This window comes from Notolepis coatsorum (genome assembly GCF_963971535.1).
Source record: "Notolepis coatsorum genome assembly, chromosome: 17".
NCBI classification, from domain to species: domain Eukaryota; kingdom Metazoa; phylum Chordata; class Actinopteri; order Aulopiformes; family Paralepididae; genus Notolepis; species Notolepis coatsorum.
This window is the reverse complement of record NC_140181.1, coordinates 54,541,674-54,563,052: the sequence shown is the minus strand read 5'-3', so window position 1 is coordinate 54,563,052 and position 21,379 is coordinate 54,541,674. Positions and strand designations below refer to the sequence as shown.

Genomic DNA, 21,379 nt, shown 5'->3' with positions numbered 1-21,379 from the left:
GGTGTGTGTGTGTGCTAACCATGTGTGCTAACCGCTAAACTTTGAGGATAATTGCATGCCAATTAAAGACCTCTGAACAGGTCCTGCATTATTATCTCAAGAAGGTGCTGAATGAGCTCTTTTTTCACGTCTGGTCAATGTTAGCATGGTGTTATTCACCGTTAAAGATGAAAAGATTCTCCTTTGGTTCATTACAATTTACTCAAGCATAGTAACAGACACAATATATCTGACACTGGGAATACATTCCCCGAGGTCCATAGATGTCCCTAGATACCAATAACATGCAAATTGTCCTTGTAGAAGTGGAGCATTTACTTAGATATGTACTTTTAGACAAAGTTTCTGAAAATATGGCTAGGGCTTAAGAGGTTAACACAAAATGCAAAACTATCTGAAGTACAAGGAGGAGTTGTGTGTGTGTGTGTGTGTGTGTGTGTGTGTGTGTGTGTGTGTGGGGGGGGGGGGGGGGGGGAGGACCTCATCTTCCCTCTGCTCCATCATTGCTCTGCCCTGCAGCCCTAAACCACTTAATTTATGGGGTGCGGAAGAAGACAGCTTTTAAAGTGAGAAAAGACCCAATCGTGGCGATGGATCATCTCACGCACGTTTCTCTGAGCCTGTAATTTATCAACCGAAATAGGGGGGTGGGGGAAGGCGGGGGGAGTTATAGGTGGATGATTGGGTGTGAACAGTTTTGGTCTGGGTTTCACTTTTGTGTACAATGTTGACTAAGCGAAATTAGATCTGGAGCAATGAACGCACAGGCATACCACTGTGTGTTTATTGCCTTAGGATACGATTTTCTTTTAATAACAGAGTTTTCATTCAACTGACAATCAAGTACCAGCAATCTATTTATTCATCTTTAAAGCAACAATGTGTAATATTTCTAGTAATTAATCAAGTTCTGGAGCATGTAGACTAGAGAACAAATTGAGACCACTGGCACTTCAATACACCTTACGCTCTAGCCTCAAATGGTCTGGTACGACCAGCTTGGTCAGCCTTCTCACGGGTTTGGGGTGAACCTAAACACATTGGCACATTTGTTCACAATAGCACTTTTGCACTTCATTAAATGTCACATTTAATCAGTCCTGGTCATTGCAATAGTGACTGCTCCCCAGACCGACAGAGGAGGCATGTGGTAGTCTACACCCTCCCCACACTGACAGAGAAGGCATGTGGTAATCTACACCCTCCCCAGACCGACAGAGGAGGCATGATTGTGGTAGTCTACACACCCTCCCCAGATCGACAGAGGAGGCATGTGGTAGTCTACACCCTCCCCACACCAACAAAGGAGGGGGCATGTGGTAGTCTACACCCTCCCCAGACCGACAGATGATCGAGCATGAAGAAATAAATAAATGAATGCAAATAAATGCTGTATGTGTGCTCTTACAACCATTTCTTTCCTTTGACGTAGCTACAGTGCATCATCCACGATAACAGAGTTGAGCTCCAGACGAGAGGCAGAATCATGTGTCGTGTGTCGCTCCTCCTCCTCCTCCTCCTGGTGTGTGTGAACCCTATACCCGCTCCCTCCGTCACCCTGCCCTTCCAGCAGCGAGGCCTCCCGGACCTGGCCAAGACCATCGACATGGACAGCCTAATGATGATGATGATGAACGATGAGGAGGGCTCTGCCTTCGAGGATGTGCAGCCCGTGGAGGTCCCCACGTGTCCATTCGGCTGTCGGTGCAGCCTCAAGATCGTGCAGTGCTCTGATCTCGGTGAGAGCTAGTGCTGGATGACTTTTGGATCAGTGTGACTGGATATGGTGGTTTGAATACTAGGAGACCTAGTGCATTTGCAATATTGACACTGCTTAGAGCAGTGGTTCTTAAAGTGAAGGGGTCCTTGGTAGGGTTCCAGGGCGTCCCCAGAAAAATGTGGAATAGATTAATTTCACTAAAATTGTATTCACTCGAAGTTAGCCCAATGAAAGAATGCATAAGAATAACTATTCTGTTATAACTATAACTATTCTGTAAAAAAAAAAATAAAAAAATCTGATCATAGGTCTCACTCTCTTCACGGTTATCTCCACACCTACAGTATAGACAGACAGTTATCTAACAATAACCATCTTCTCAGACAAAATATTATCAAATGGGGGTCCCTGGCCTATTACTTGTCAATTTGGGGGTCCTTGACATGAAAAGGTTTTACAACCACTGCCTTAGAGGCTACTGATTTCCTTTGGACTGGTCTAATCTTTTATTATTATTATTTTTTTTCGTAATTACAACAAGCAACAATCAACATGTATTGGGAATTTATGAAATGATATCCTATGCAGAAGCTTTAAACAATATCACAGTGTATAGAAAATGTATTATGTACCATATGAAGAGGAATGTTAGTCTTGTAGCAGTGCTGGTCCCAAACAATGTCAAATAAATGTAACTGGTAACTCACCAGCTGCACCAAATGAGAATAGGGTGCAGCCCCTGACAGGGGAGACCTATAATTAATTAACAAATTCCTCTTCAATATTCAAATGAATAAAATGCCTCTTCAGTGTATTTAAAGGGGAACTATCTTATAAATGGCCTTTTTCAGTGTTTAGCATTGTTTCCTAGCTATGTGAACTTATATTAATATGATCTATGTCTCAAAATTCTCATATTGGCGCATTCTTCCAATTCTCCTCTCACAATATTCACCCTCACTGAACTGAGTCATCTGAAAATGTGTTGATTTGTGATGTCAGAGAGACACCGCTGCATGTTAATGTTGAGATACAAGATGAGCTGCACACAGTTCTGCTGCCCAGGCTCAAAACGGCTCGAGATCTTGAGGTAGAAAAATGCTGTTTTTGAGGACTTGATTAGAAATACAAAACAATGAATAAAAAATATATATATATTACAGAGGTGTTCCATAGACTCACAGGAATTGTGTAAAAGTGCCCAAATAGTGAAAGAAATAGTAAAATAGTTCCCCTTTAAAAAAATAAATAAAAGGAGGGGGGGGGGGGTCAGTACGTACAAGAATGATGGTTCCTTCTGGATGTATCACACTAACACACACCTTCTGGATGTATCACACTAACCCACACCTTCTGGATGTATCACACTAACACACACCTTCTGGATGTATCACTAACACACCTTCTGGATGTATCACACTAACACACACCTTCTGGATGTATCACACTAACACACCTTCTGGATGTATCACACTAACACACACCTTCTGGATGTATCACACTAACACACCTTCTGGATGTATCACACTAACCCACACCTTCTGGATGTATCACACTAACACACACCTTCTGGATGTATCACACTAACACACACCTTCTGGATGTATCACACTAACCCACACCTTCTGGATGTATCACACTAACACACACCTTCTGGATGTGTCACACTAACACACCTTCTGGATGTATCACACTAACACACACCTTCTGGATGTATCACACTAACCCACACCTTCTGGATGTATCACACTAACCCACACACCTTCTGGATGTATCACACTAACACACACACAACTTTTTTTCAGATTGCACCTAACCCCTCCTGTACATACCAACCTGCTCCAAGGATGGAGACTGAAAACCAGCTAAAATAAGCTAAACACTATGATAGACAACCTGCTCCAAGGACGAAGACTGAAAACCAGCCAAAATAAGCTAAACACTAAGATAGACAACTTGCTCCAAGGACGGAGACTGAAAACCAGCTAAAATAAGCTAAACACTATAATCCAGCACAACAGGTAGTTGCTTGCAGTGACATTGTGGTTGTAAAAGTAGACCATACGTGCACATATATATACACAAGAGATTCAACAATACAACCGCTGTCTACATACTGTACTCTAGTTGTTTAGTTACATGACAAGTGAAAGTAGTTTTCTAGCCGTCTGCTCCACGGCCTCCTCTTCTCCCTTTGCTCAGATGCAACGTGGAGCCTTCGTCATCATCTTCACAGACAATTACATAGTCGCGGAACAACAAAGTGTAGCCAGTAGCCACACAGCATTACCTAACGTTTACCAAATTACAGTATGGTGAGAAGCCAGTCGAGTCAAAAGGAGCATTCAGAACTCTCTCTCTCTCTCTCTCTCTCTCTCCCATGTTGTCAAAGGGTGGAGTCCCTTCTCAGCACAAGCCATGCTGCGTTTCGTACAGGATACCCAGCTCCTCCTCAGCTAGCCGCACAACTATAATGTCAAGTAATGGGCCACTTAACGCTTCACCGAAAAACAATGGTGATTTATTTAGCACATAATACCACACACATCCAAAAGGTCTAAACAGTTTTGCACACACACATACTGTACATTTGAATCGTCTTCCTAACATGCTTCCTACAACCATTCCTATGCTTCCTGACATGCTTCCCATGCTTCATATCACAATTCATATGCTTCCTAATATCCTTCCTATGCTTCCTATCACCCTTCCTATGCTTCCTAATATCCTTCCTATGCTTCCTAACATGCTTCCTATAAACCTTCATATGCTTCCTAACATCCTTCCTATGCTTCCTAACATCCTTCCTATGCTACCTAACATCCTTCCCATGCTTTCTAACATGCTTCCTATTCTTCCCATGAATGAATGAATGAAAAACTTTATTAACAGATTGCAGAATGGGTACAGTGCAGTACAGCTCAATACATACAATTGTTAAGGGGATGCAGACCAGAGAAAGACTTTCGTCTTGTTTCCACCAGGGTCCCCCATTTCCAATTCATCGTAACATATATGACATACATGACATACAGATAGACAGTACTGCTACATCTATACATTTATGACATACCAGATTTGCAATTACAGTACTGTATTTGTGATACAAAAAGAGTCCAGAAAGAAAAGAGTATATACATTAGGCGTAGAAACTGTACATTGGATTGGGTAGGTGGGGGTGGGACTGTACATTGGAGGTGGTTGGGGGGGGGGGGGGGGGGGGGGGGGGGTAGGAGTGGGGGGGGGGGTGTTGGCGGGGGTTGTGTTCGGACATTTACAGGGGCCAGTTTCGAGTTGCAGTCTCCCTTAGGTGTTTTTTGAGAGTGTTTTTGAAAGTGGGTAGTGATTCACATTCCTTTACAGCTTTGGGTAGGGCGTTCCACATTGATGTGGCATAATTGCGAAACGTGTTTAGTCCCTTGTTTGAGCCGAATCTGGGTTTAACATGATTTGTGGAGCTCCCTCTGGTGTTGTGATCGTGGTATTCACTGACCTTTGGGAAGTATTTAGTCATGTACATGGGTACCTTGGTCGTGTAGTGTATCTTGTAGACCAGGCCCATTGCAAGTTGCTGTACTCTGTCGTCTACTCTAAGCCATCCTAGGTTGTCAAAGTGGGCAGGGGTGAGGTGGGTTCTAGGAGTAAGGTCAAGCAGTAGTCTGACCAGTTTGTTTTGAGATGTTTGTAATTTTGTTTTTAGCGCCTTTGAGGTGCTTTGGTACCATGAGGTGCAAGCATAGTCGTAGTACCCTTGAATGAGTGCTCCTGCTAGAGTCTTCAGGGTATTCTTGTTTACCAGTGAGGAGATCCGGTACAAGAAACGAGTTCGTTGGTTGACTTTTTTTATTACATTGGATGCCATTTTGTCACAGGAAAGATTTGCCTCTAGGATGGAACCCAGGTAGGTAATATCTTCTTTCCTTGTGACAATATTGTCACCCACTGTAACTGAGAAGCCGTCGGTCTTGCTGAGTTTGTTATTTGAACCGAAGAGAATGGACTCTGTTTTGCCCATGTGTAATGATAGTTTGTTATCAGCGAGCCATATGCGATGCTTCCTAACATCCTTCCTATGCTTCCTATTACTGTCTAGTGTTAGCATGAGAGTGCTCAGTGTTGTGAAGGGCCAGATTAAAGCTAGCTGAGAATCTACATTTATTGTTTTATATACATTGTATATTATTTATATATACACGTTATATCCCTTTAAGCCTGCGTGTAAATCATAGTAATATTCACTTTCCTTATGCATAATGCCCCTGACGGCGGCGCCAGGCAGTCTCGCACTCAGACAGGTGCAAGGGGCGAGTTTGGGGCAAGTCGGGACATGCCCTTGGCAGTGTATTGATTCCGGGCAAGTGGTTAGGTTTGGAACTAGAAAACCACTTAAGTATATATGCTGGCGCAGGTGCGAACAGCAGCAGTTCGTCTAAACAAGCAGTGTGACAAGTTCGTCTAAAGTCTGTCTGTGTTCGGTAATAGTAGTAGTAGTAGTAGTAGTTTATTTTTTTTCAGCCATCAAAAAAAAAGTACAATACACATCATCATTTATCAATATTTGATTATTTACAGTGACTGAAAAAGGTACAGACTGAAGCATAGTGCTTATATGTGCCTGTCCTATATTCTTACCAAATTTTTTTTTTCTTTTTTTTTTTTTTACTCCAAAACAGTATTATAAAGAAAAGAAAAAAAGCAAGCAAGCAAAACAGTGTTTTTCACCCTTGTAGTTTTTCAAAATGTAGCATTAAAAAAAATTAAATAAAAAATACAAAAATGTAGATTCCAAAACAGTATTCTAAAAGAAAAAAAAGCAAACAAAACAGTGTTATTCACCCTTGTATTTTTCAAAAATTGCTTTACAAACCTTTTTCTTAAAAACCAAAATCGAATTACTCATTCTTAACTGTATATCCGCATTGTTCCACAAGTTAACCCCAATAATAGAAATACACCTCCTTTTAATCCCTTTCTTAGCTTTCTGAACAGTAAATTTACAAATATCTCTCAAATCATATTTTCTTTCATGTGTTGAAAAAAACCTTTGCACCCCACCTGGGAGTAACTAAAGTCTGTCTGTGTTCGGTAATAGTGAAGTGAGCAACCGTGCGTTGAGAACATGTGCGAATAGAATAGTAAAGTGTCAGAGTTTAATGCAGTAACGTCAAGTTCGACCTAGTTTAATGTGAAGTATAGTGCACAGGAGAACCAGCGGCGGCGATTGCAGAACCATTACTGGTTGGATTATATTGATTTGGAACGTGTTACCCGGAGAAGAGCCTCGTTGATTTCCACTATCGTTTGGGATTTAACCTTGTGAGGATTACACTCGGGCTGGCCTCATGGACAGAGGCTGGCTAGCTATCATCGTTTGCTATCGAGCATTTGGATTACAGTTATTGCTTTGCTGCTGATCGTTGGATTTACAAGGACTGGCTTCTGTACGTGGAGTCCCCTTATTCTTCATTGAATCAGACTGAGTATCCGAACATTCCTCTATCCTCTAGACCTTACAACTCTGAGAGGAACCCAGTGTCTCCAGGCGGTACCAGCGTTGCTTTCTATAATTGCTATTATACGCCAGGTGGCGTCAACCTAGACCCATCGTAGGAATCCTGCTATTCCCAGTGACTCATGCTACTGACTGACTTTATGCATATTCTTCGCCATACAAGCGCGACCCTAATTCTCATTCTGTAACCTAATGTTGCATAATAATAAAATACCCTCAAATACTATTTCTTTGTCAATGCCGTGTTCTTATGAGTGTTCACCATCTATATTTGATGTACTGTCTGGCCAGTAATTAAAGTACATACCTAGCAGTGGTTTAATCTATCACAATCTTTAATACAGTCAGGGTTTTGTAACCCCTCAGTTACAATTGGTCCTTCGAGCCGGAGGGTATCAGTAATATTTAATATAATATTAATATTGACATGGCCAGCGGTGGACACTCTCCAAACGGCTCCCCCAAGCTAGAACGCCCGCAGCGCAAACGTCAGCCACCTCCTTACCTGGAGGACTTCGCTTTCGTTTTACCCCCTAGCTTATCTAAAAAGACGTTAAATACGGATAAAACGGATAGTTTAAGCATGCCAAATCCTATCGACTTGTCGGCCCTTCCAGTAGAGAACCCAGTGGGTTCAAACGAAACTGACTTAGCTCACGGGGGGGACCAAGCGGGACATGACGTGACTATACCTCAAGACAGCGCCACCGGGACAGACCCCGGAGCCCCCCAGGATAAAGAAAGCGCCACCGGGATAGACCCCGGCGCACAACCAACCCAAGAGCGCGTACCCGAGACAGACCTCGGCGCGCAACCAAGAGAAGAGTACCGCGCTCAAGAGATAGACCTCGGAGCGCGCCAGGAGAACAGGTCTCCTCCAAGCCCTGTCGGCGCCCGATCACCTCCGTCAGTGTCATCCCCCAGCGAGGCTGACCAGAGACTGGCGCAAGCTTTCATCGCCACGCTGACCGCTTCAACCGAAAGAGACCGTATCCAGGGTGAGCGCGACCGCCTCCAAGCGCAACAACAGAGTGCGCGCGAACAGTCTGCAGTGGAGCGCGACCGCCTGCAAGCGCAACAACAGAGTGAGCGCGAACATTCTGCAGTGGAAAGAGAACGCATCAGACTGGAGGAGAGGCGCCTCCAGACTGAAGAGAACATCCAGCAAGAACACGCCAATGCACAGCGCGAAGCGGAGCGCGACCGGCTGCAGGCGCAGATGATAGAACAATTGATCGCCAGGGCGACCCCCCACTCCTCCACACGGAGCTCCCGGAGATCATCACGACACGGGTCGAGGGCACCTTCCCCTCGCCGACAAATCTACACGGGACCCAGCCAGCAGGAAGAACCTGCCTACGTCGCCGAGCCCCCTCCCCGACCAGTCTATACGGGACCCAGCCAACAGGAAGAACCTGTCTACGTCGCCGAGCCCCCTCCCCGACCGGTCTACACAGGACCCAGCCAACAGGAACAACCGGCCTACGTCGCCGAGAGACTAACTAGAAGACTCCAAGACCTCGCGGAGGAAGAGGAGGGACATCGAGCCCACCAGCACGAACCTACTTTGGACCAGGAGGCCCAGTACAGCCCCGACCTCAGCCCCGAGCCACTGCGTTACAAACCCCCGATCCAACCCAAGGTTGAGTTTAATACACAGTCAGCACCGAGGAGCAGCACCTGGGGGCCTGGCCTCTGGTACCCACCCAGCACTAACCCACGACCCCACGTACGGGGAGACTCGCCAAGGAGGCCTCTCCCCCTACGCTCATCGGTGTCCCAGCCATCCATTGCGTCTTACCTTGGAACACCGACGTTCCCAGACTTTACGCGCGAGGACAGAGCACAGTACACAGAATTACGCATGTGTTTAGAGACTATAATGTCCGATGTCCACGACGAGTCTTATAAATATGCCATCCTCCTCAAGCATCTCAAGGTGCCCAGAGCGCATAACATAGCCCTGGCATATTCGAACTCAAGCACCCCATACTCAGATGCTCTGGTGGCCCTCGACGCGCGCTATGGACGCATATGGGATTACGTGATCCAAGAAATACGAGATATCGACCGCCTCCCCCCAGCCAAAGACAATAGAGCACTAGATGACCTCTCTATCAAGGTACAATCCCTCGTGGGGATGCTGGGGTCCCAAAAGGAGAAGGGGAGATATGAACTGTATGCAAATTCTAACGTGGAGCGAATACTGGAGAAGCTCCCTCCAGCCCGTCAAGAGCGTTTTCGGCGGCAGAAAGACCACCGTGACCCCAACGGCCCAGAACCATCCCTCCTAGACCTGGCTGATTTCCTCGCCAGGGAGGTCAGCAGTCTACGACTGGACACATTCGTGTGGAGTGACTCTAGCCCTAGAGATGGACCGCGGAGGTTCAATGACAACCGCCGATCCGTGACAGTTATGCACCAAGCCGAGGCTGAGTCACGGCAGACGAGCCACAACACCCACGTCAATGAGAAGTGGAAGGCTGTCTGTCAGTACTGCGAAAATGAACACTGGCTGTCTCAATGTGACACCTTCAAGAAGTTGACGGCTGACGAAGTGAGTCAGTGGATCAAAGCGAACCGCCGCTGCTTCCGCTGCGCGCGCGGCCACATGGCAGCCGAGTGCCGCCTGAAGAAAAGATGCGGCAAGTGTGACGGCGCCCACCTAGAAGTCCTGCATGAGAGCAACAAGCGTCCGCCAGGAAACCAAAGTGGGCCCCGTCACGGTGATGTACCAGGCCGAGGCGGTGTCACCACAAACCAGTCCGGAACCCCCCCCCTGGTGTCCTGACTGTTGCAGCAGACACTGGGAGTCACGGTGCTACTCGTACCATCTCGCTTCGGTGTCACCACAGACAGGTCACAACCCCCCGGCCAAAGAGGTATGGAAGATCGCCTGTACGTACTGCCGCAGAGGACACTGGCTGGCACAGTGCGACGTGTTCCCGAAACTGACCATCGCCGAAATGGAGCAGTGGATTGCGTCGGACCCCCCAGAAGCCGGTCACCGCCGATTCCTGTGCGAGGATAACATGCGAAGAATAGCCCGACGAGGCAACCGACCAACAGGAGTGCTCCACATAGACCCCAAGTATAGCGGGACCCCCCGAGTGCTCATCAAAGTGGTCAGAGTGCTCCTGAGCTACGAGGACAAGGTCATGGACACTTACGCCGTCCTAGATGATGGGTCTGAAAAGACTCTCCTCCTCACTTCCGCCGCAGCCCAGTTGGGCCTGCGGGGTACCAAAGAAACAATGACAATCCGTACTATTCAGCGAGACCTGAAAACCATAAAGGGCAAGAACGTCTCATTCACAATAGCAGCGGTCGGGCAGCCCGAGAAGCGGTACAGCATCACTAAGGCATTTACAGGCCATGACATAGGTCTGTCAAGCTACAACTACCCCATCCCACAGCTGATGGCGAAGTACGCGCACCTACGCAGACTACCTATACCGCTCATCGACGGCGCCACACCGACCCTGCTCATAGGCTCCGACCACGCGGACCTCATTGTCCCAATCGAGGCGGCCCACATCGGACCCAAAGGATGCCCAGTCGCGGTCAAGACCCGCCTGGGCTGGACGCTCCAAGGCCCTCTCTCCGGGCCTTCCAGCCAACCCACGTCTACACGCTGCCTGTATGCAAAGGTGAGCGACACAGGCCACTCTCTCGTACAGCCCGTTGAGAGGCTATTGACATTAGACGAGAAGCCTGTGAGAGAACCGTGGGCTCAAGAAGAGGGAGTTCCGAACTCCACCCCCCTCAGCTGCACGCCAAGCGACGTAGCTGACCTCGAACCCAGCACCCCAAGCTACCTCTTGATGGGGCGGCCGGAACCGGCCCCTCCTCAGACGGGGTACAGACCGAACAAGAGGAACAGACGGAGGATGTGGAGACACAGCCAAGCACAGATCGACCAGTCTCGGGCCCGCTTCCTCCTAAGCTACCTATCATCCCTTCCAGCCCGTCAGAAGCGGGTCAAGGACAGGGACAACTTAAAAGTGGACACAGTTGTTATGATCATAGACCAGTCACTACCCCGAGCTATGTGGCCGGCCGGCCGCGTAAGCAAAGTGATCACTGGTGCCGACGGGAAGGTCAGAGCGGCAGAAGTTATTGTCCAAGGGCGGACTTACACCCGACCCGTGGCGAGGCTGATAGAGTTGCCAGAGCTCCCTGACTCCCCTGATGACGATCATGACCCACTGACTTTGTAGATTGCCCTACTCCTCACAACAGATATTGAGCAGTTGACTGGACTATTAATCTGTCTCCCTTAACTAATTAGGTGCGGACTAATTAGGAGGCGGCTGTTGTGAAGGGCCAGATTAAAGCTGAGAATCTACATTTATTGTTTTATATACATTGTATATTATTTATATATATACACGTTATATCCCTTTAAGCCTGCGTGTAAATCATAGTAATATTCACTTTCCTTATGCATAATGCCCCCTGACGGCGGCGCCAGGCAGTCTCGCACTCAGACAGGTGCAAGGGGCGAGTTTGGGGCAAGTCGGGACATGCCCTTGGCAGTGTATTGATTCCGGGCAAGTGGTTAGGTTTGGAACTAGAAAACCACTTAAGTATATATGCTGGCGCAGGTGCGAACAGCAGCAGTTCGTCTAAACAAGCAGTGTGACAAGTTCGTCTAAAGTCTGTCTGTGTTCGGTAATAGTGAAGTGAGCAACCGTGCGTTGAGAACATGTGCGAATAGAATAGTAAAGTGTCAGAGTTTAATGCAGTAACGTCAAGTTCGACCTAGTTTAATGTGAAGTATAGTGCACAGGAGAACCAGCGGCGGCGATTGCAGAACCATTACTGGTTGGATTATATTGATTTGGAACGTGTTACCCGGAGAAGAGCCTCGTTGATTTCCACTATCGTTTGGGATTTAACCTCGTGAGGATTACACTCGGGCTGGCCTCATGGACAGAGGCTGGCTAGCTCCCACCTCCCACCTCTTGCAGAGACAAGTCGCATTTCTTTCCTCTCTCCCTAGGCCTTCAAGGCCGTTCCTACCGCCGCCTCTACTGCTCCATGGAGCCCGACGCTGCTATGCTCTGCTTCGTGCCGGTGGCCGGACTATACTCAAATCAACTCTAAATGGATCTAATCAGTGGATTGCATATTTTCTTCAAGAAGCAGAATAAGGCTAACCCTCTCTGCCTATTGGGACATCATAATCGGGCTACCAACTTGAAGACGTGGTGATTTTTGGATTATCGAAGCTTTTGGACTGCAATAAGAAGATTTTGGATCTGTTTACCGCGCACAGGATCTACCAAAATGAACTGATAAGACACTTGGACACTTGGACTAATAATGCATTCAGTCATTTGGACGGAGTTGTTAAAACTCACTCCACTCAAATCAATAGAGTTATATTTCACTCTATTCAAATCAAATTTAAAGTGACGTGGCTGGGATAAATGGGCCAGTCAGTCAGCCAAAACAAATTCCTGGACCAAGGTCGAAACAGGGAGCTGCTGGAGTCGAAGGCCCTCTGGGAGATAAGAGTGGCGAGCGGCTTCCCCACCCGCAATCCCTACCTCCCCCACCCAGGACTTGGCTTGTGCACTCCCCCCCACCCCCCCCCCCCCTCCTTCCTCTGCATTGGCGCTGTACTGTCGGCTGCCTCGTGTGAGGGATCACTCCCCCCCCCCCCCCCCCTACAGCCCTGTAACAACCCCAACCCACTCCCCCCTCCTTCCGTAAATGGCGCTGCCTATGACGGCTGCCAGTCTGTTTGCGGTGGTGAATATGCATTATGTTTGTCTCAAGGCTCTGTACCATTATTACTATCTAAAATGTAATAATTGTGGAATATTACTGTAATGAGCTGTATGTGTATGATCCAAGCGTCCTATGATCCTCATAGGAGCATAACAGAAAAAAGCATTCATGTGAAGGTATTCTGTATCTTTGCATTTCAACTAATAAAGAAACTTGAACTTGAAACTTGAAACTTGAAACTATCATCGTTTGCTATCGAGCATTTGGATTACAGTTATTGCTTTGCTGCTGATTTACAAGGACTGGCTTCTGTACGTGGAGTCCCCTTATTCTTCATTGAATCAGACTGAGTATCCGAACATTCCTCTATCCTCTAGACCTTACAACTCTGAGAGGAACCCAGTGTCTCCAGGCGGTACCAGCGTTGCTTTCTATAATTGCTATTATACGCCAGGTGGCGTCAACCTAGACCCATCGTAGGAATCCTGCTATTCCCAGTGACTCATGCTACTGACTGACTTTATGCATATTCTTCGCCATACAAGCGCGACCCTAATTCTCATTCTGTAACCTAATGTTGCATAATAATAAAATACCCTCAAATACTATTTCTTTGTCAATGCCGTGTTCTTATGAGTGTTCACCATCTATATTTGATGTACTGTCTGGCCAGTAATTAAAGTACATACCTAGCAGTGGTTTAATCTATCACAATCTTTAATACAGTCAGGGTTTTGTAACCCCTCAGTTACACTCAGTGTGTCTGTATGTTAGAGCAAGCATGATAATGCTAATGATAATAACTACAAGGAGAGCCTCCTGGTGGAGATTTACGCTCTACTGATCACACCTTTCTAATAAGGGGTGAAATGCCATTGAGACCTCGATGAGCACCTGTAGTTACCATCTATCACCACTGGGTTTTGAGTCACGACTATGTTTGAAAATGTGGAGCGTGTGTGTCTGGTTCTGTGTGTTTGTCTACAGGTTTAAACAGTGTTCCGAATGACATCCCCCCTGACACCAGGCTGCTCGACCTGCAAGGCAACCACATCACAGAGATCAGAGAGCACGACCTCAAGGGCCTGAGCAACCTCTACGTAAGCCCTGCACTGAGCTTGTCTTGTCGGCTTATGAATAGCTTAAAACACTTTTTTTGTCACATCTCACACTCTCGGTTCCAGTAGAACTGAGCATCACACCTTGCCAGCTGGAAGTGGAAGTCAAGGGGACCTCAAGTGGAAGTCAAGGGGACCCAAACCATGTCACTGAAAAATCACAGGTGGCCCCTTCAAAACATTGTTTCACAACATTATTAAAGTTCCCCTCCAGATGTATTTTATATTCTATATTGAATAACAATTTGTATAAATATGGTTTATCCACCAAATTGTTCAATACACTATCTATGAATAGCAGCAAGCACCCATTGATATTTACCTGGAATTCCAAGACGGCAGCTTATATTCTTTCAAGACATGTCACAAGGGAGAGGCATGATAGATGCCCTGGTCAATAGTATCCAACTGCAGAGCCGCAGAGCCAGCGGCGCTCTCAGGTCCGGCACTCTCAGGTCCGGCGGTCTGGGGATCGACCGCTCAGCAGCGCCAACAAACCCAAATGGCTGAATTGCCAATAGCTGAATTGGAGTATTGCACTGTGCGGGCACAGCTGTGAGATCCGCGCGAGGCCAGATATCTTGAATGAATGCTTTTATTTAAACTTTAATTAACAGATTGCAGAATGGGTACAGTACAGTACAGCTCAATACACACAATTGTTAAGGGGATGCAGACCAGAGAAAGACTTTCGTCTTGTTTACATCAGGGTCCCCCATTTTCAATTCATAATGACATTTATGACATACTCAATATACAGATATAAAAATCTAATCTAATCATCTAATCTAAACTAATCATGACATTTATGACATACATATATGCAGTACTGTTACATTTGTGACATACAAGATATGCAATGTGACAAGTTATGCACAAATAAAAATGTGGTCAAAGTCAAGAGGAGCATAAAAATATATACAGTATGTTTTTGAGTGGAGGGGATCTTTCACACAGGCATCATTTGGGTCCCCAAGTGCTTTTTGAATGGACTGAAATTACTTGTTTACAAATCATATCTGCTTCTTCAAATGGGTGACCCAGAACATTTATTGTCTGGGTAGTAAGTATGAGCTTGATTTTGATTGGCAATACCATCATAGAGCATGGCACCAAAACTAGGGGCACTTCACCCAACATTTCATAGTAATCATTTGTATAGTAATAACTATATAACATAACTAATGTGACTGATTTGTTAGTTTTTTTGCGCTGTTATTAGATCGCTATGAATGCATGTCAAATACGAATGATTATTATTATTATTATTATTATTATTATTATTATAAATGGGAAAACTAGTCTTTAAAAACCATCTGAGTCAGGTAAGCATTAGTTTGCAATTACATGAATAACATTATTTAGTTGGGCGGCTAGGTGGTGTAGTGGGCAATGCGCTCGCCATCAACGCTGGAGACGCTGTGTTCGAATCCAGCTCTCGGCGTTGCTATCAGCTTGGCTGGTTGTTCACACTAACACAATTGGCAGTGTTAGGGGTGGGAAAGCTGATGGGTGGGTCCTGGGCGTTGTGGACAGCGACCCCTACAGTTCGGTCGGGGCGCCTGCACAGCGAGGGTAGGATCTGGAGGGAGGTAGTGTGACCTTCCACACGTTACACTCTCCCGGTGAGAATCTGCGCTGCCAGGCTGGCTGCCGGCTGGCTGCCGGCTGGCTGCACATGCGTCGGAGGAAAGCATGTGACAGTCTCCGGCCTCCCGGACCAACAGTAGGGGGGAGTGCGCAACAACCAGGAAGGGGGTTGGGAATTGGCATAACGACTAACAGTGGGATGGGAGAAAAAGTCTGAAAAAGGAGGGGGGAAAAAAGATAATAAAAAAATAAAAAAATAAAAAAAAACATTATTTAGTTTGTAATTACATTAATTTGTTTGTAATGACTTGAATTGTGTTCATTTGTTTGTAATTACATTAATTACATTCATTCGTTTATAATTACATTGGTGTATTCCGCCTGTTTTGAGCATTTTGGTTCTTGAAGTGGTATTTTTATAGCAAGGTTTTAACTTCTTTGTGTCCTGCTTCGACCATCGTTGTATTACATTGTGTGGATAAAGCAAGTTGGTTGTCTTGTGTGTCTTTCTTTACGGTGCACAGGCTCTGGTGTTGGTGAACAACCTGATCTCCAAGGTCCACCCCCGTGCCTTCCTGCCCCTCACACGCATGCAGAAGCTCTACTTCTCTCACAACAAGCTGACCGCCATGCCCAAGAACCTCCCGCCATCTCTGGTGGAGCTCCGTATCAACGACAACAACATTAGGAAAGTGCAGTCCGGGACCTTCTCCGGCCTGGGCAACATGAACTGCATCGGTGAGACAATTCTCCTCTCTTCAGCTTGTACCTAGAGAGCTTCAGATGAAGGCCCAGACCTTAAAGGAATACACCAACGTGATTGGAAATGTGCTTACCATCTTCTCCAGAGTCGGACAAGATGATACAGTATAGATAACAATTAGAATAAATGGAAGTGGATACGGATCAGCTAGCCTAGCTCTTGGCCAAAAACACCTCTCCCAGAGTTTTAAGCTAGGTTAGCTGGTACGTATCCGCTTCCATTTGTTTGTGCAAAGCTAGGCTACCCTGCAGCTGGATAGCTTTCTACTGAACACACAGAGAGGAAATTGGTATCTATCTTCTTGTCTAACTCTGGAGATGGTAAGTGCATTTCCCATAATGTTGGCATGTTCTCAAGTTTCAAGTTTCTCAAGTTTCTTTAATAGTTGTCATACAGAAGTACAGAATACTTTCATACAAAATGCTTCTTACTGTTACGCTCCAGAGACTGTGCTAGACAAGATGGTATCAAATAACATAGTATAGCATGTAAATTAGAAGTAGAAAAAGAGGTCCCAGTGTTCAGTATAGACATATGTACAATGTTCGATGCAGAATAGACGTAACTGAGTTACCATATAATATACAATACTATGCAGTGTACTAATGTACAATACTATATAGTGCAAAGCAGAAATGGGATGAGGTACAATTTAGGTACAATTTACAGTAAGGTGTACGAGTTGTAGTGCAATCCTTCATCAATAAATATAAAGTGTGGGGAGTGGGTGCTACAGTGTGTTTGTTTAAAGTGAGTGTGTGCGTGTGGATGTGTGTGCTATGTGCGTTTGGTGGTTGTTGTTGTGTAGTGTTCATTGTTCGTTTAGCAGCCTGATGGCCTGGGGATAGAAGCTTCTTCTGAGTCTTTCTGTGCTCGCCTTGAGACTCCGGTATCGCTTGCCTGACCGCAGCAGTTCAAAGAGGCAGTTGTTCGGGTGACTGGAGTCTTTAATGATTCTCTTAGCCTTGCCCCTGCACCGCTTGTTGTAAATGTTCTGGAGGGTGGGGAGCCCCCCTCCAATTGTGCGTTCGGCTGAACGTGTCACTCTTTGTAGTCTGCTTCGGTCTTGTGCAGTGCTATTCCCAAACCAAGAGGTGATGTTGCCAGTCAGGATGCTCTCTATTGTACATGAGTAGAAGTTCTTAAGGATCTTCTGACTGACTTGGAACTTCCTTAGGTGCCTGAGGAAGTAGAGGCGTTGTCGTGCCTTCTTCACAACACTGTCAATGTGTGTGGTCCATGTCAAGTCCTCGGATATGTAGGCTCTGAGGTACTTAAAGCTGTTGACTCTCTCAACCGGTGCCCCGTCGATGCTGAGGGGGCTGTAGTCCTTGACCCCCGACCTCCTGAAGTCCACAATCATCTCCTTTGTTTTGCTGACGTTCAGGGAGAGGCTGTTTTCCTGGCACCATCCCGCCAGGACCTTGACCTCTTCCAGGTAGGCCCTCTCGTCATTGGCAGAGATCAGGCCCACCACCACTGTGTCGTCAGCAAATTTGATGATTGTGTTGCTACTCCGCTGAGCCACACAGTCGTGTGTGTACAGGGAGTAGAGGAGGGGACTCAGAACACAGCCCTGGGGGGCCCCTATGTTGAGGGTGATGGATGAGGAGGTGCAGTTGCCTGCTCTCACCACCTGGGGTCTGCCCATCAGGAAGTCCAAGACCCACTGGCAGAGGTCATAGTTCAAGCCCAGGTCCCTGAGCTTGGCTATGAGTTTGGAGGGGACTATGGTATTGAATGCCGAGCTGTAGTCGATGAATAGCATTCTCACATAGTTCCCCTTCCTCTTGTCCAGGTGTGATGCTGCTGTGTTCAGCACATGGGCTATGGCGTCCTCCGTGGACCTGTTGGGGCGGTATGCAAATTGCAGGGGGTCCATGTTGATGGGGAGGGAGGAGCAGATGTAGCCCTTTACTAGCTTCTCAAAGCTAGTAAAGCTTTGAAACAGTGATGATGAGGCACTGCCTTGGGCAATGTTGCCCATCATGGTTGCCCAAAAGGTTGCCCTATATATTACTGCCTTTGTGGTAATGTTTTTTTCTAGGTAAATAAGGTAAGCCATCAAGTTGTTTTCCAATGTTAAAAGTCTGTTGTTTTATGATGTTTGTTTTCCAACACAGAAATGGGTCAAAACCCTATCCAGAACAGTGGTTTGGAGCCAGGTGCATTCGACGGACTCAGACTGAACTTCCTGCGCATTTCAGAGGCTAAACTCACAGGAATTCCAAAAGGTGAACCGTATAATTAATTAGATTTTCTCTGATCCAACTTGTTTTTTATTGCACAAAATAAAATAGCACACATGATAAAATATTTGTAACACATGTGAGTATTCAAAACACTTAAAGAAAAAACTAGGGCTGTCAGTTTATCGCGTTAATTAGATAAATTAATTACACCGCAAATTATCGCGTTATGAAAATTAACTCAAAATTAATTACAAAAATATATATATATATAATTATTTCTTTAATATTTTTTTTTATCTCATTCATTCCATAAGAACGTAGAATACACATTTACAGAGTTTTTTTTTATATGGTCCATTTGCATGTTCTTGGTATCTGATTCTAGGGACATCTATGTGAACCACATAACCAAATCGGCCTTCTATCACCTCCGGAACATTGCTCGTCTCCGCCCCTCCCTATCACTCTCCGCTGCTGAAACACTGGTTCATGCATTCATATCATCAAGACTAGATTACTGCAACAGCATCCTCTACGGCTCACCAAACACTATTCTCAATAAACTCCAATATGTCCAAAACTCTGCTGCCCGCATGCTCACCTCCACCCGTCGCTCTGATCACATCACCCCTGTCCTCCACGACCTCCACTGGCTTCCAATCAAATACAGGATACATTAAAGCCCTCAACAACCTTGCCCCCTCCCTACCTGTCCGACCTCCTCCACCGTCACACCCCCACCCATCGCCTTAGGTCTGCAGATGCCAACCTCCTAACACCTCCCACGACTAAGCTCCGGACCTGGGGCGACAGGGCCTTTGCTGCTGCTGCCCCTTCCCACTGGAATGCCCTCCCCAGCCATATCCGTCATGCAAACACCCTGACATATTTTAAATCAGCCCTCAAAACTCATCTTTTCAATCTTGCTTTTGACCTCTAATTCTGTCGTTTTATTTTATTTTGTCATGTATTATTTTTTTTCTGTTTTTGTTCTGTTTTTTTGTTTTGCCATAGTTTGTCTCTCTTGCCCATGTAAAGCGTATTTGAGCACCTGGAAAAGCGCTATATAAGATAGATGTATTATTATTATTATTATTATTATTATTATTATTATTATTATTATTTTATTATTATTATTATTATTATTATTATTATTATTATTATTATTATTATTATTATTATTATTATTATTATTATTATTATTATTATTATTATTATTATTATTATTATTATCTATGGATCTCAGGGAATGTATTCCCAGTGTCAGTTACTAGGCTTGAGTAAATTGTAATGAACCAAATGAGAATATAAATTAATTTTTTTTTATCTTTGACTGTGAATAACACTATGCTCAAATTGACCTGGCCCTATTCCCCGTACCTGGCTAACTGAGTTAGCCGGATAATGTTCAGCATAGCTTGACTTAAGCCAGACATTTCCGTTCCCCGACGTCGGATTTTCTAAGTCACTATGGCAACAGATCGAAAAGTTTGAACCTGCTCCAGAGCAGGTTTAGTTGAGTTAGCTGGATATAAACTGGCCACTCCCTCGGAACAAAATGGCAGCTCCCTTCCTCAGAGATTGATTGATTGATTGATTGGAAACTGTATTAACAGATTGCAGAATGGGGTACAATACAGTACGGCTCAATACACACAATTGTTAAGGGGATGCAGACCCAGAGAAAGACTTTCGTCTTGTTTACATCAGGGTCCCCCATTTTCAATTCATAATGACATTTATGACATAGGCCTACATGACATACAGATAATACAGATATATCATGACATTTATGACATACATGACATACGGATATACAGTACTGTTACATTTGTGACATACAAGATATGCAAATATACAGTACTGTTAAACAGAGATCCTAACAGAAAATATATATACGATGGCGAGGAAACTGTACATTGGGAGGGGGTGGGTGGGTGGGAGGGTGTGTTTGGACATTTACGGGGGCCAGTTTCGAATTGCAGCCTCCCGTAGGTGCTATTTGATTTCCAGAATGTATTGATTTCATAGAATGTGTGAAATAGGCCTATAATTAAAAACAATTAAAATACATTAAACTGGTCAAATAAATGCTGATAATAAATCATATTCAGCCTATGGATTTCCTACATACTGCATGACACCTGTTTGAGCTGCAGGATGAGGCGCGCTTGTTTCTGATGGAGAATGTGTCCCAGCTCGCTGCCCACCTCCGATGCCGACTAGATATCAATTGAGGGGGAATACGCGGCACAGCTATACCTACCTATTCGAAAAAAACATTATCTGCACTGACTTATATAAAAAATAAGTACAGATCACGTCTGAATGAATGTGGAGGATGATCTCAGAGTCGCTGTCTCCAAAATTAAACCCAGACTATGCGCATCCATCTCATTAGGTGAGTTGAACATTATAGCGTTCTAAATGAAACACGCTATATGTATTCATTTTATGGTTGTTTGATTATTGTGTTATTTTGTGTAGTTATTGTGCGTGTTAAAAGCCTCCAATGCATATGTGTGCGTGTGAACGTTTGCATGTTTCAACCACCTCTATATAATAGTGGGGGTCGCGGCTCTCTGACACCGTTATTTCGGGGGTCGTGGCCTGAGGAACGATGTATTTATTATATTACATGATACCTAAGCGCAAACAGTAGAGATATCCTCATAAGTATCTATTCATTCGTATAATTAGATATACTCTTTATCTTTGGGCTTGTTTTTGTATACTTATTCTGAA

At 45.3% G+C, this 21,379-nt stretch overlaps 1 protein-coding gene across 2 annotated transcripts in view; it reads left to right on the top strand.

Annotated features, from left to right (window-relative positions):
* bgna (biglycan a) overlaps window positions 1-21,379 on the top strand; it is a 34,233-nt gene that overhangs the window by 3,890 nt on the left and 8,964 nt on the right. The window contains exons 2-5 of one of the 2 annotated variants that reach the window (XM_084334023.1): window positions 1,439-1,739; window positions 13,959-14,071; window positions 16,204-16,417; window positions 18,566-18,676. In XM_084334023.1, the coding sequence (XP_084190149.1) occupies window positions 1,487-1,739; window positions 13,959-14,071; window positions 16,204-16,417; window positions 18,566-18,676 (691 nt within the window). In that variant the 5' untranslated portion in view covers window positions 1,439-1,486. Of the gene's footprint in view, window positions 1-1,432; window positions 1,740-13,958; window positions 14,072-16,203; window positions 16,418-18,565; window positions 18,677-21,379 lie in introns of both variants that reach the window. The other variant, XM_084334022.1, reaches the window with a different exon arrangement.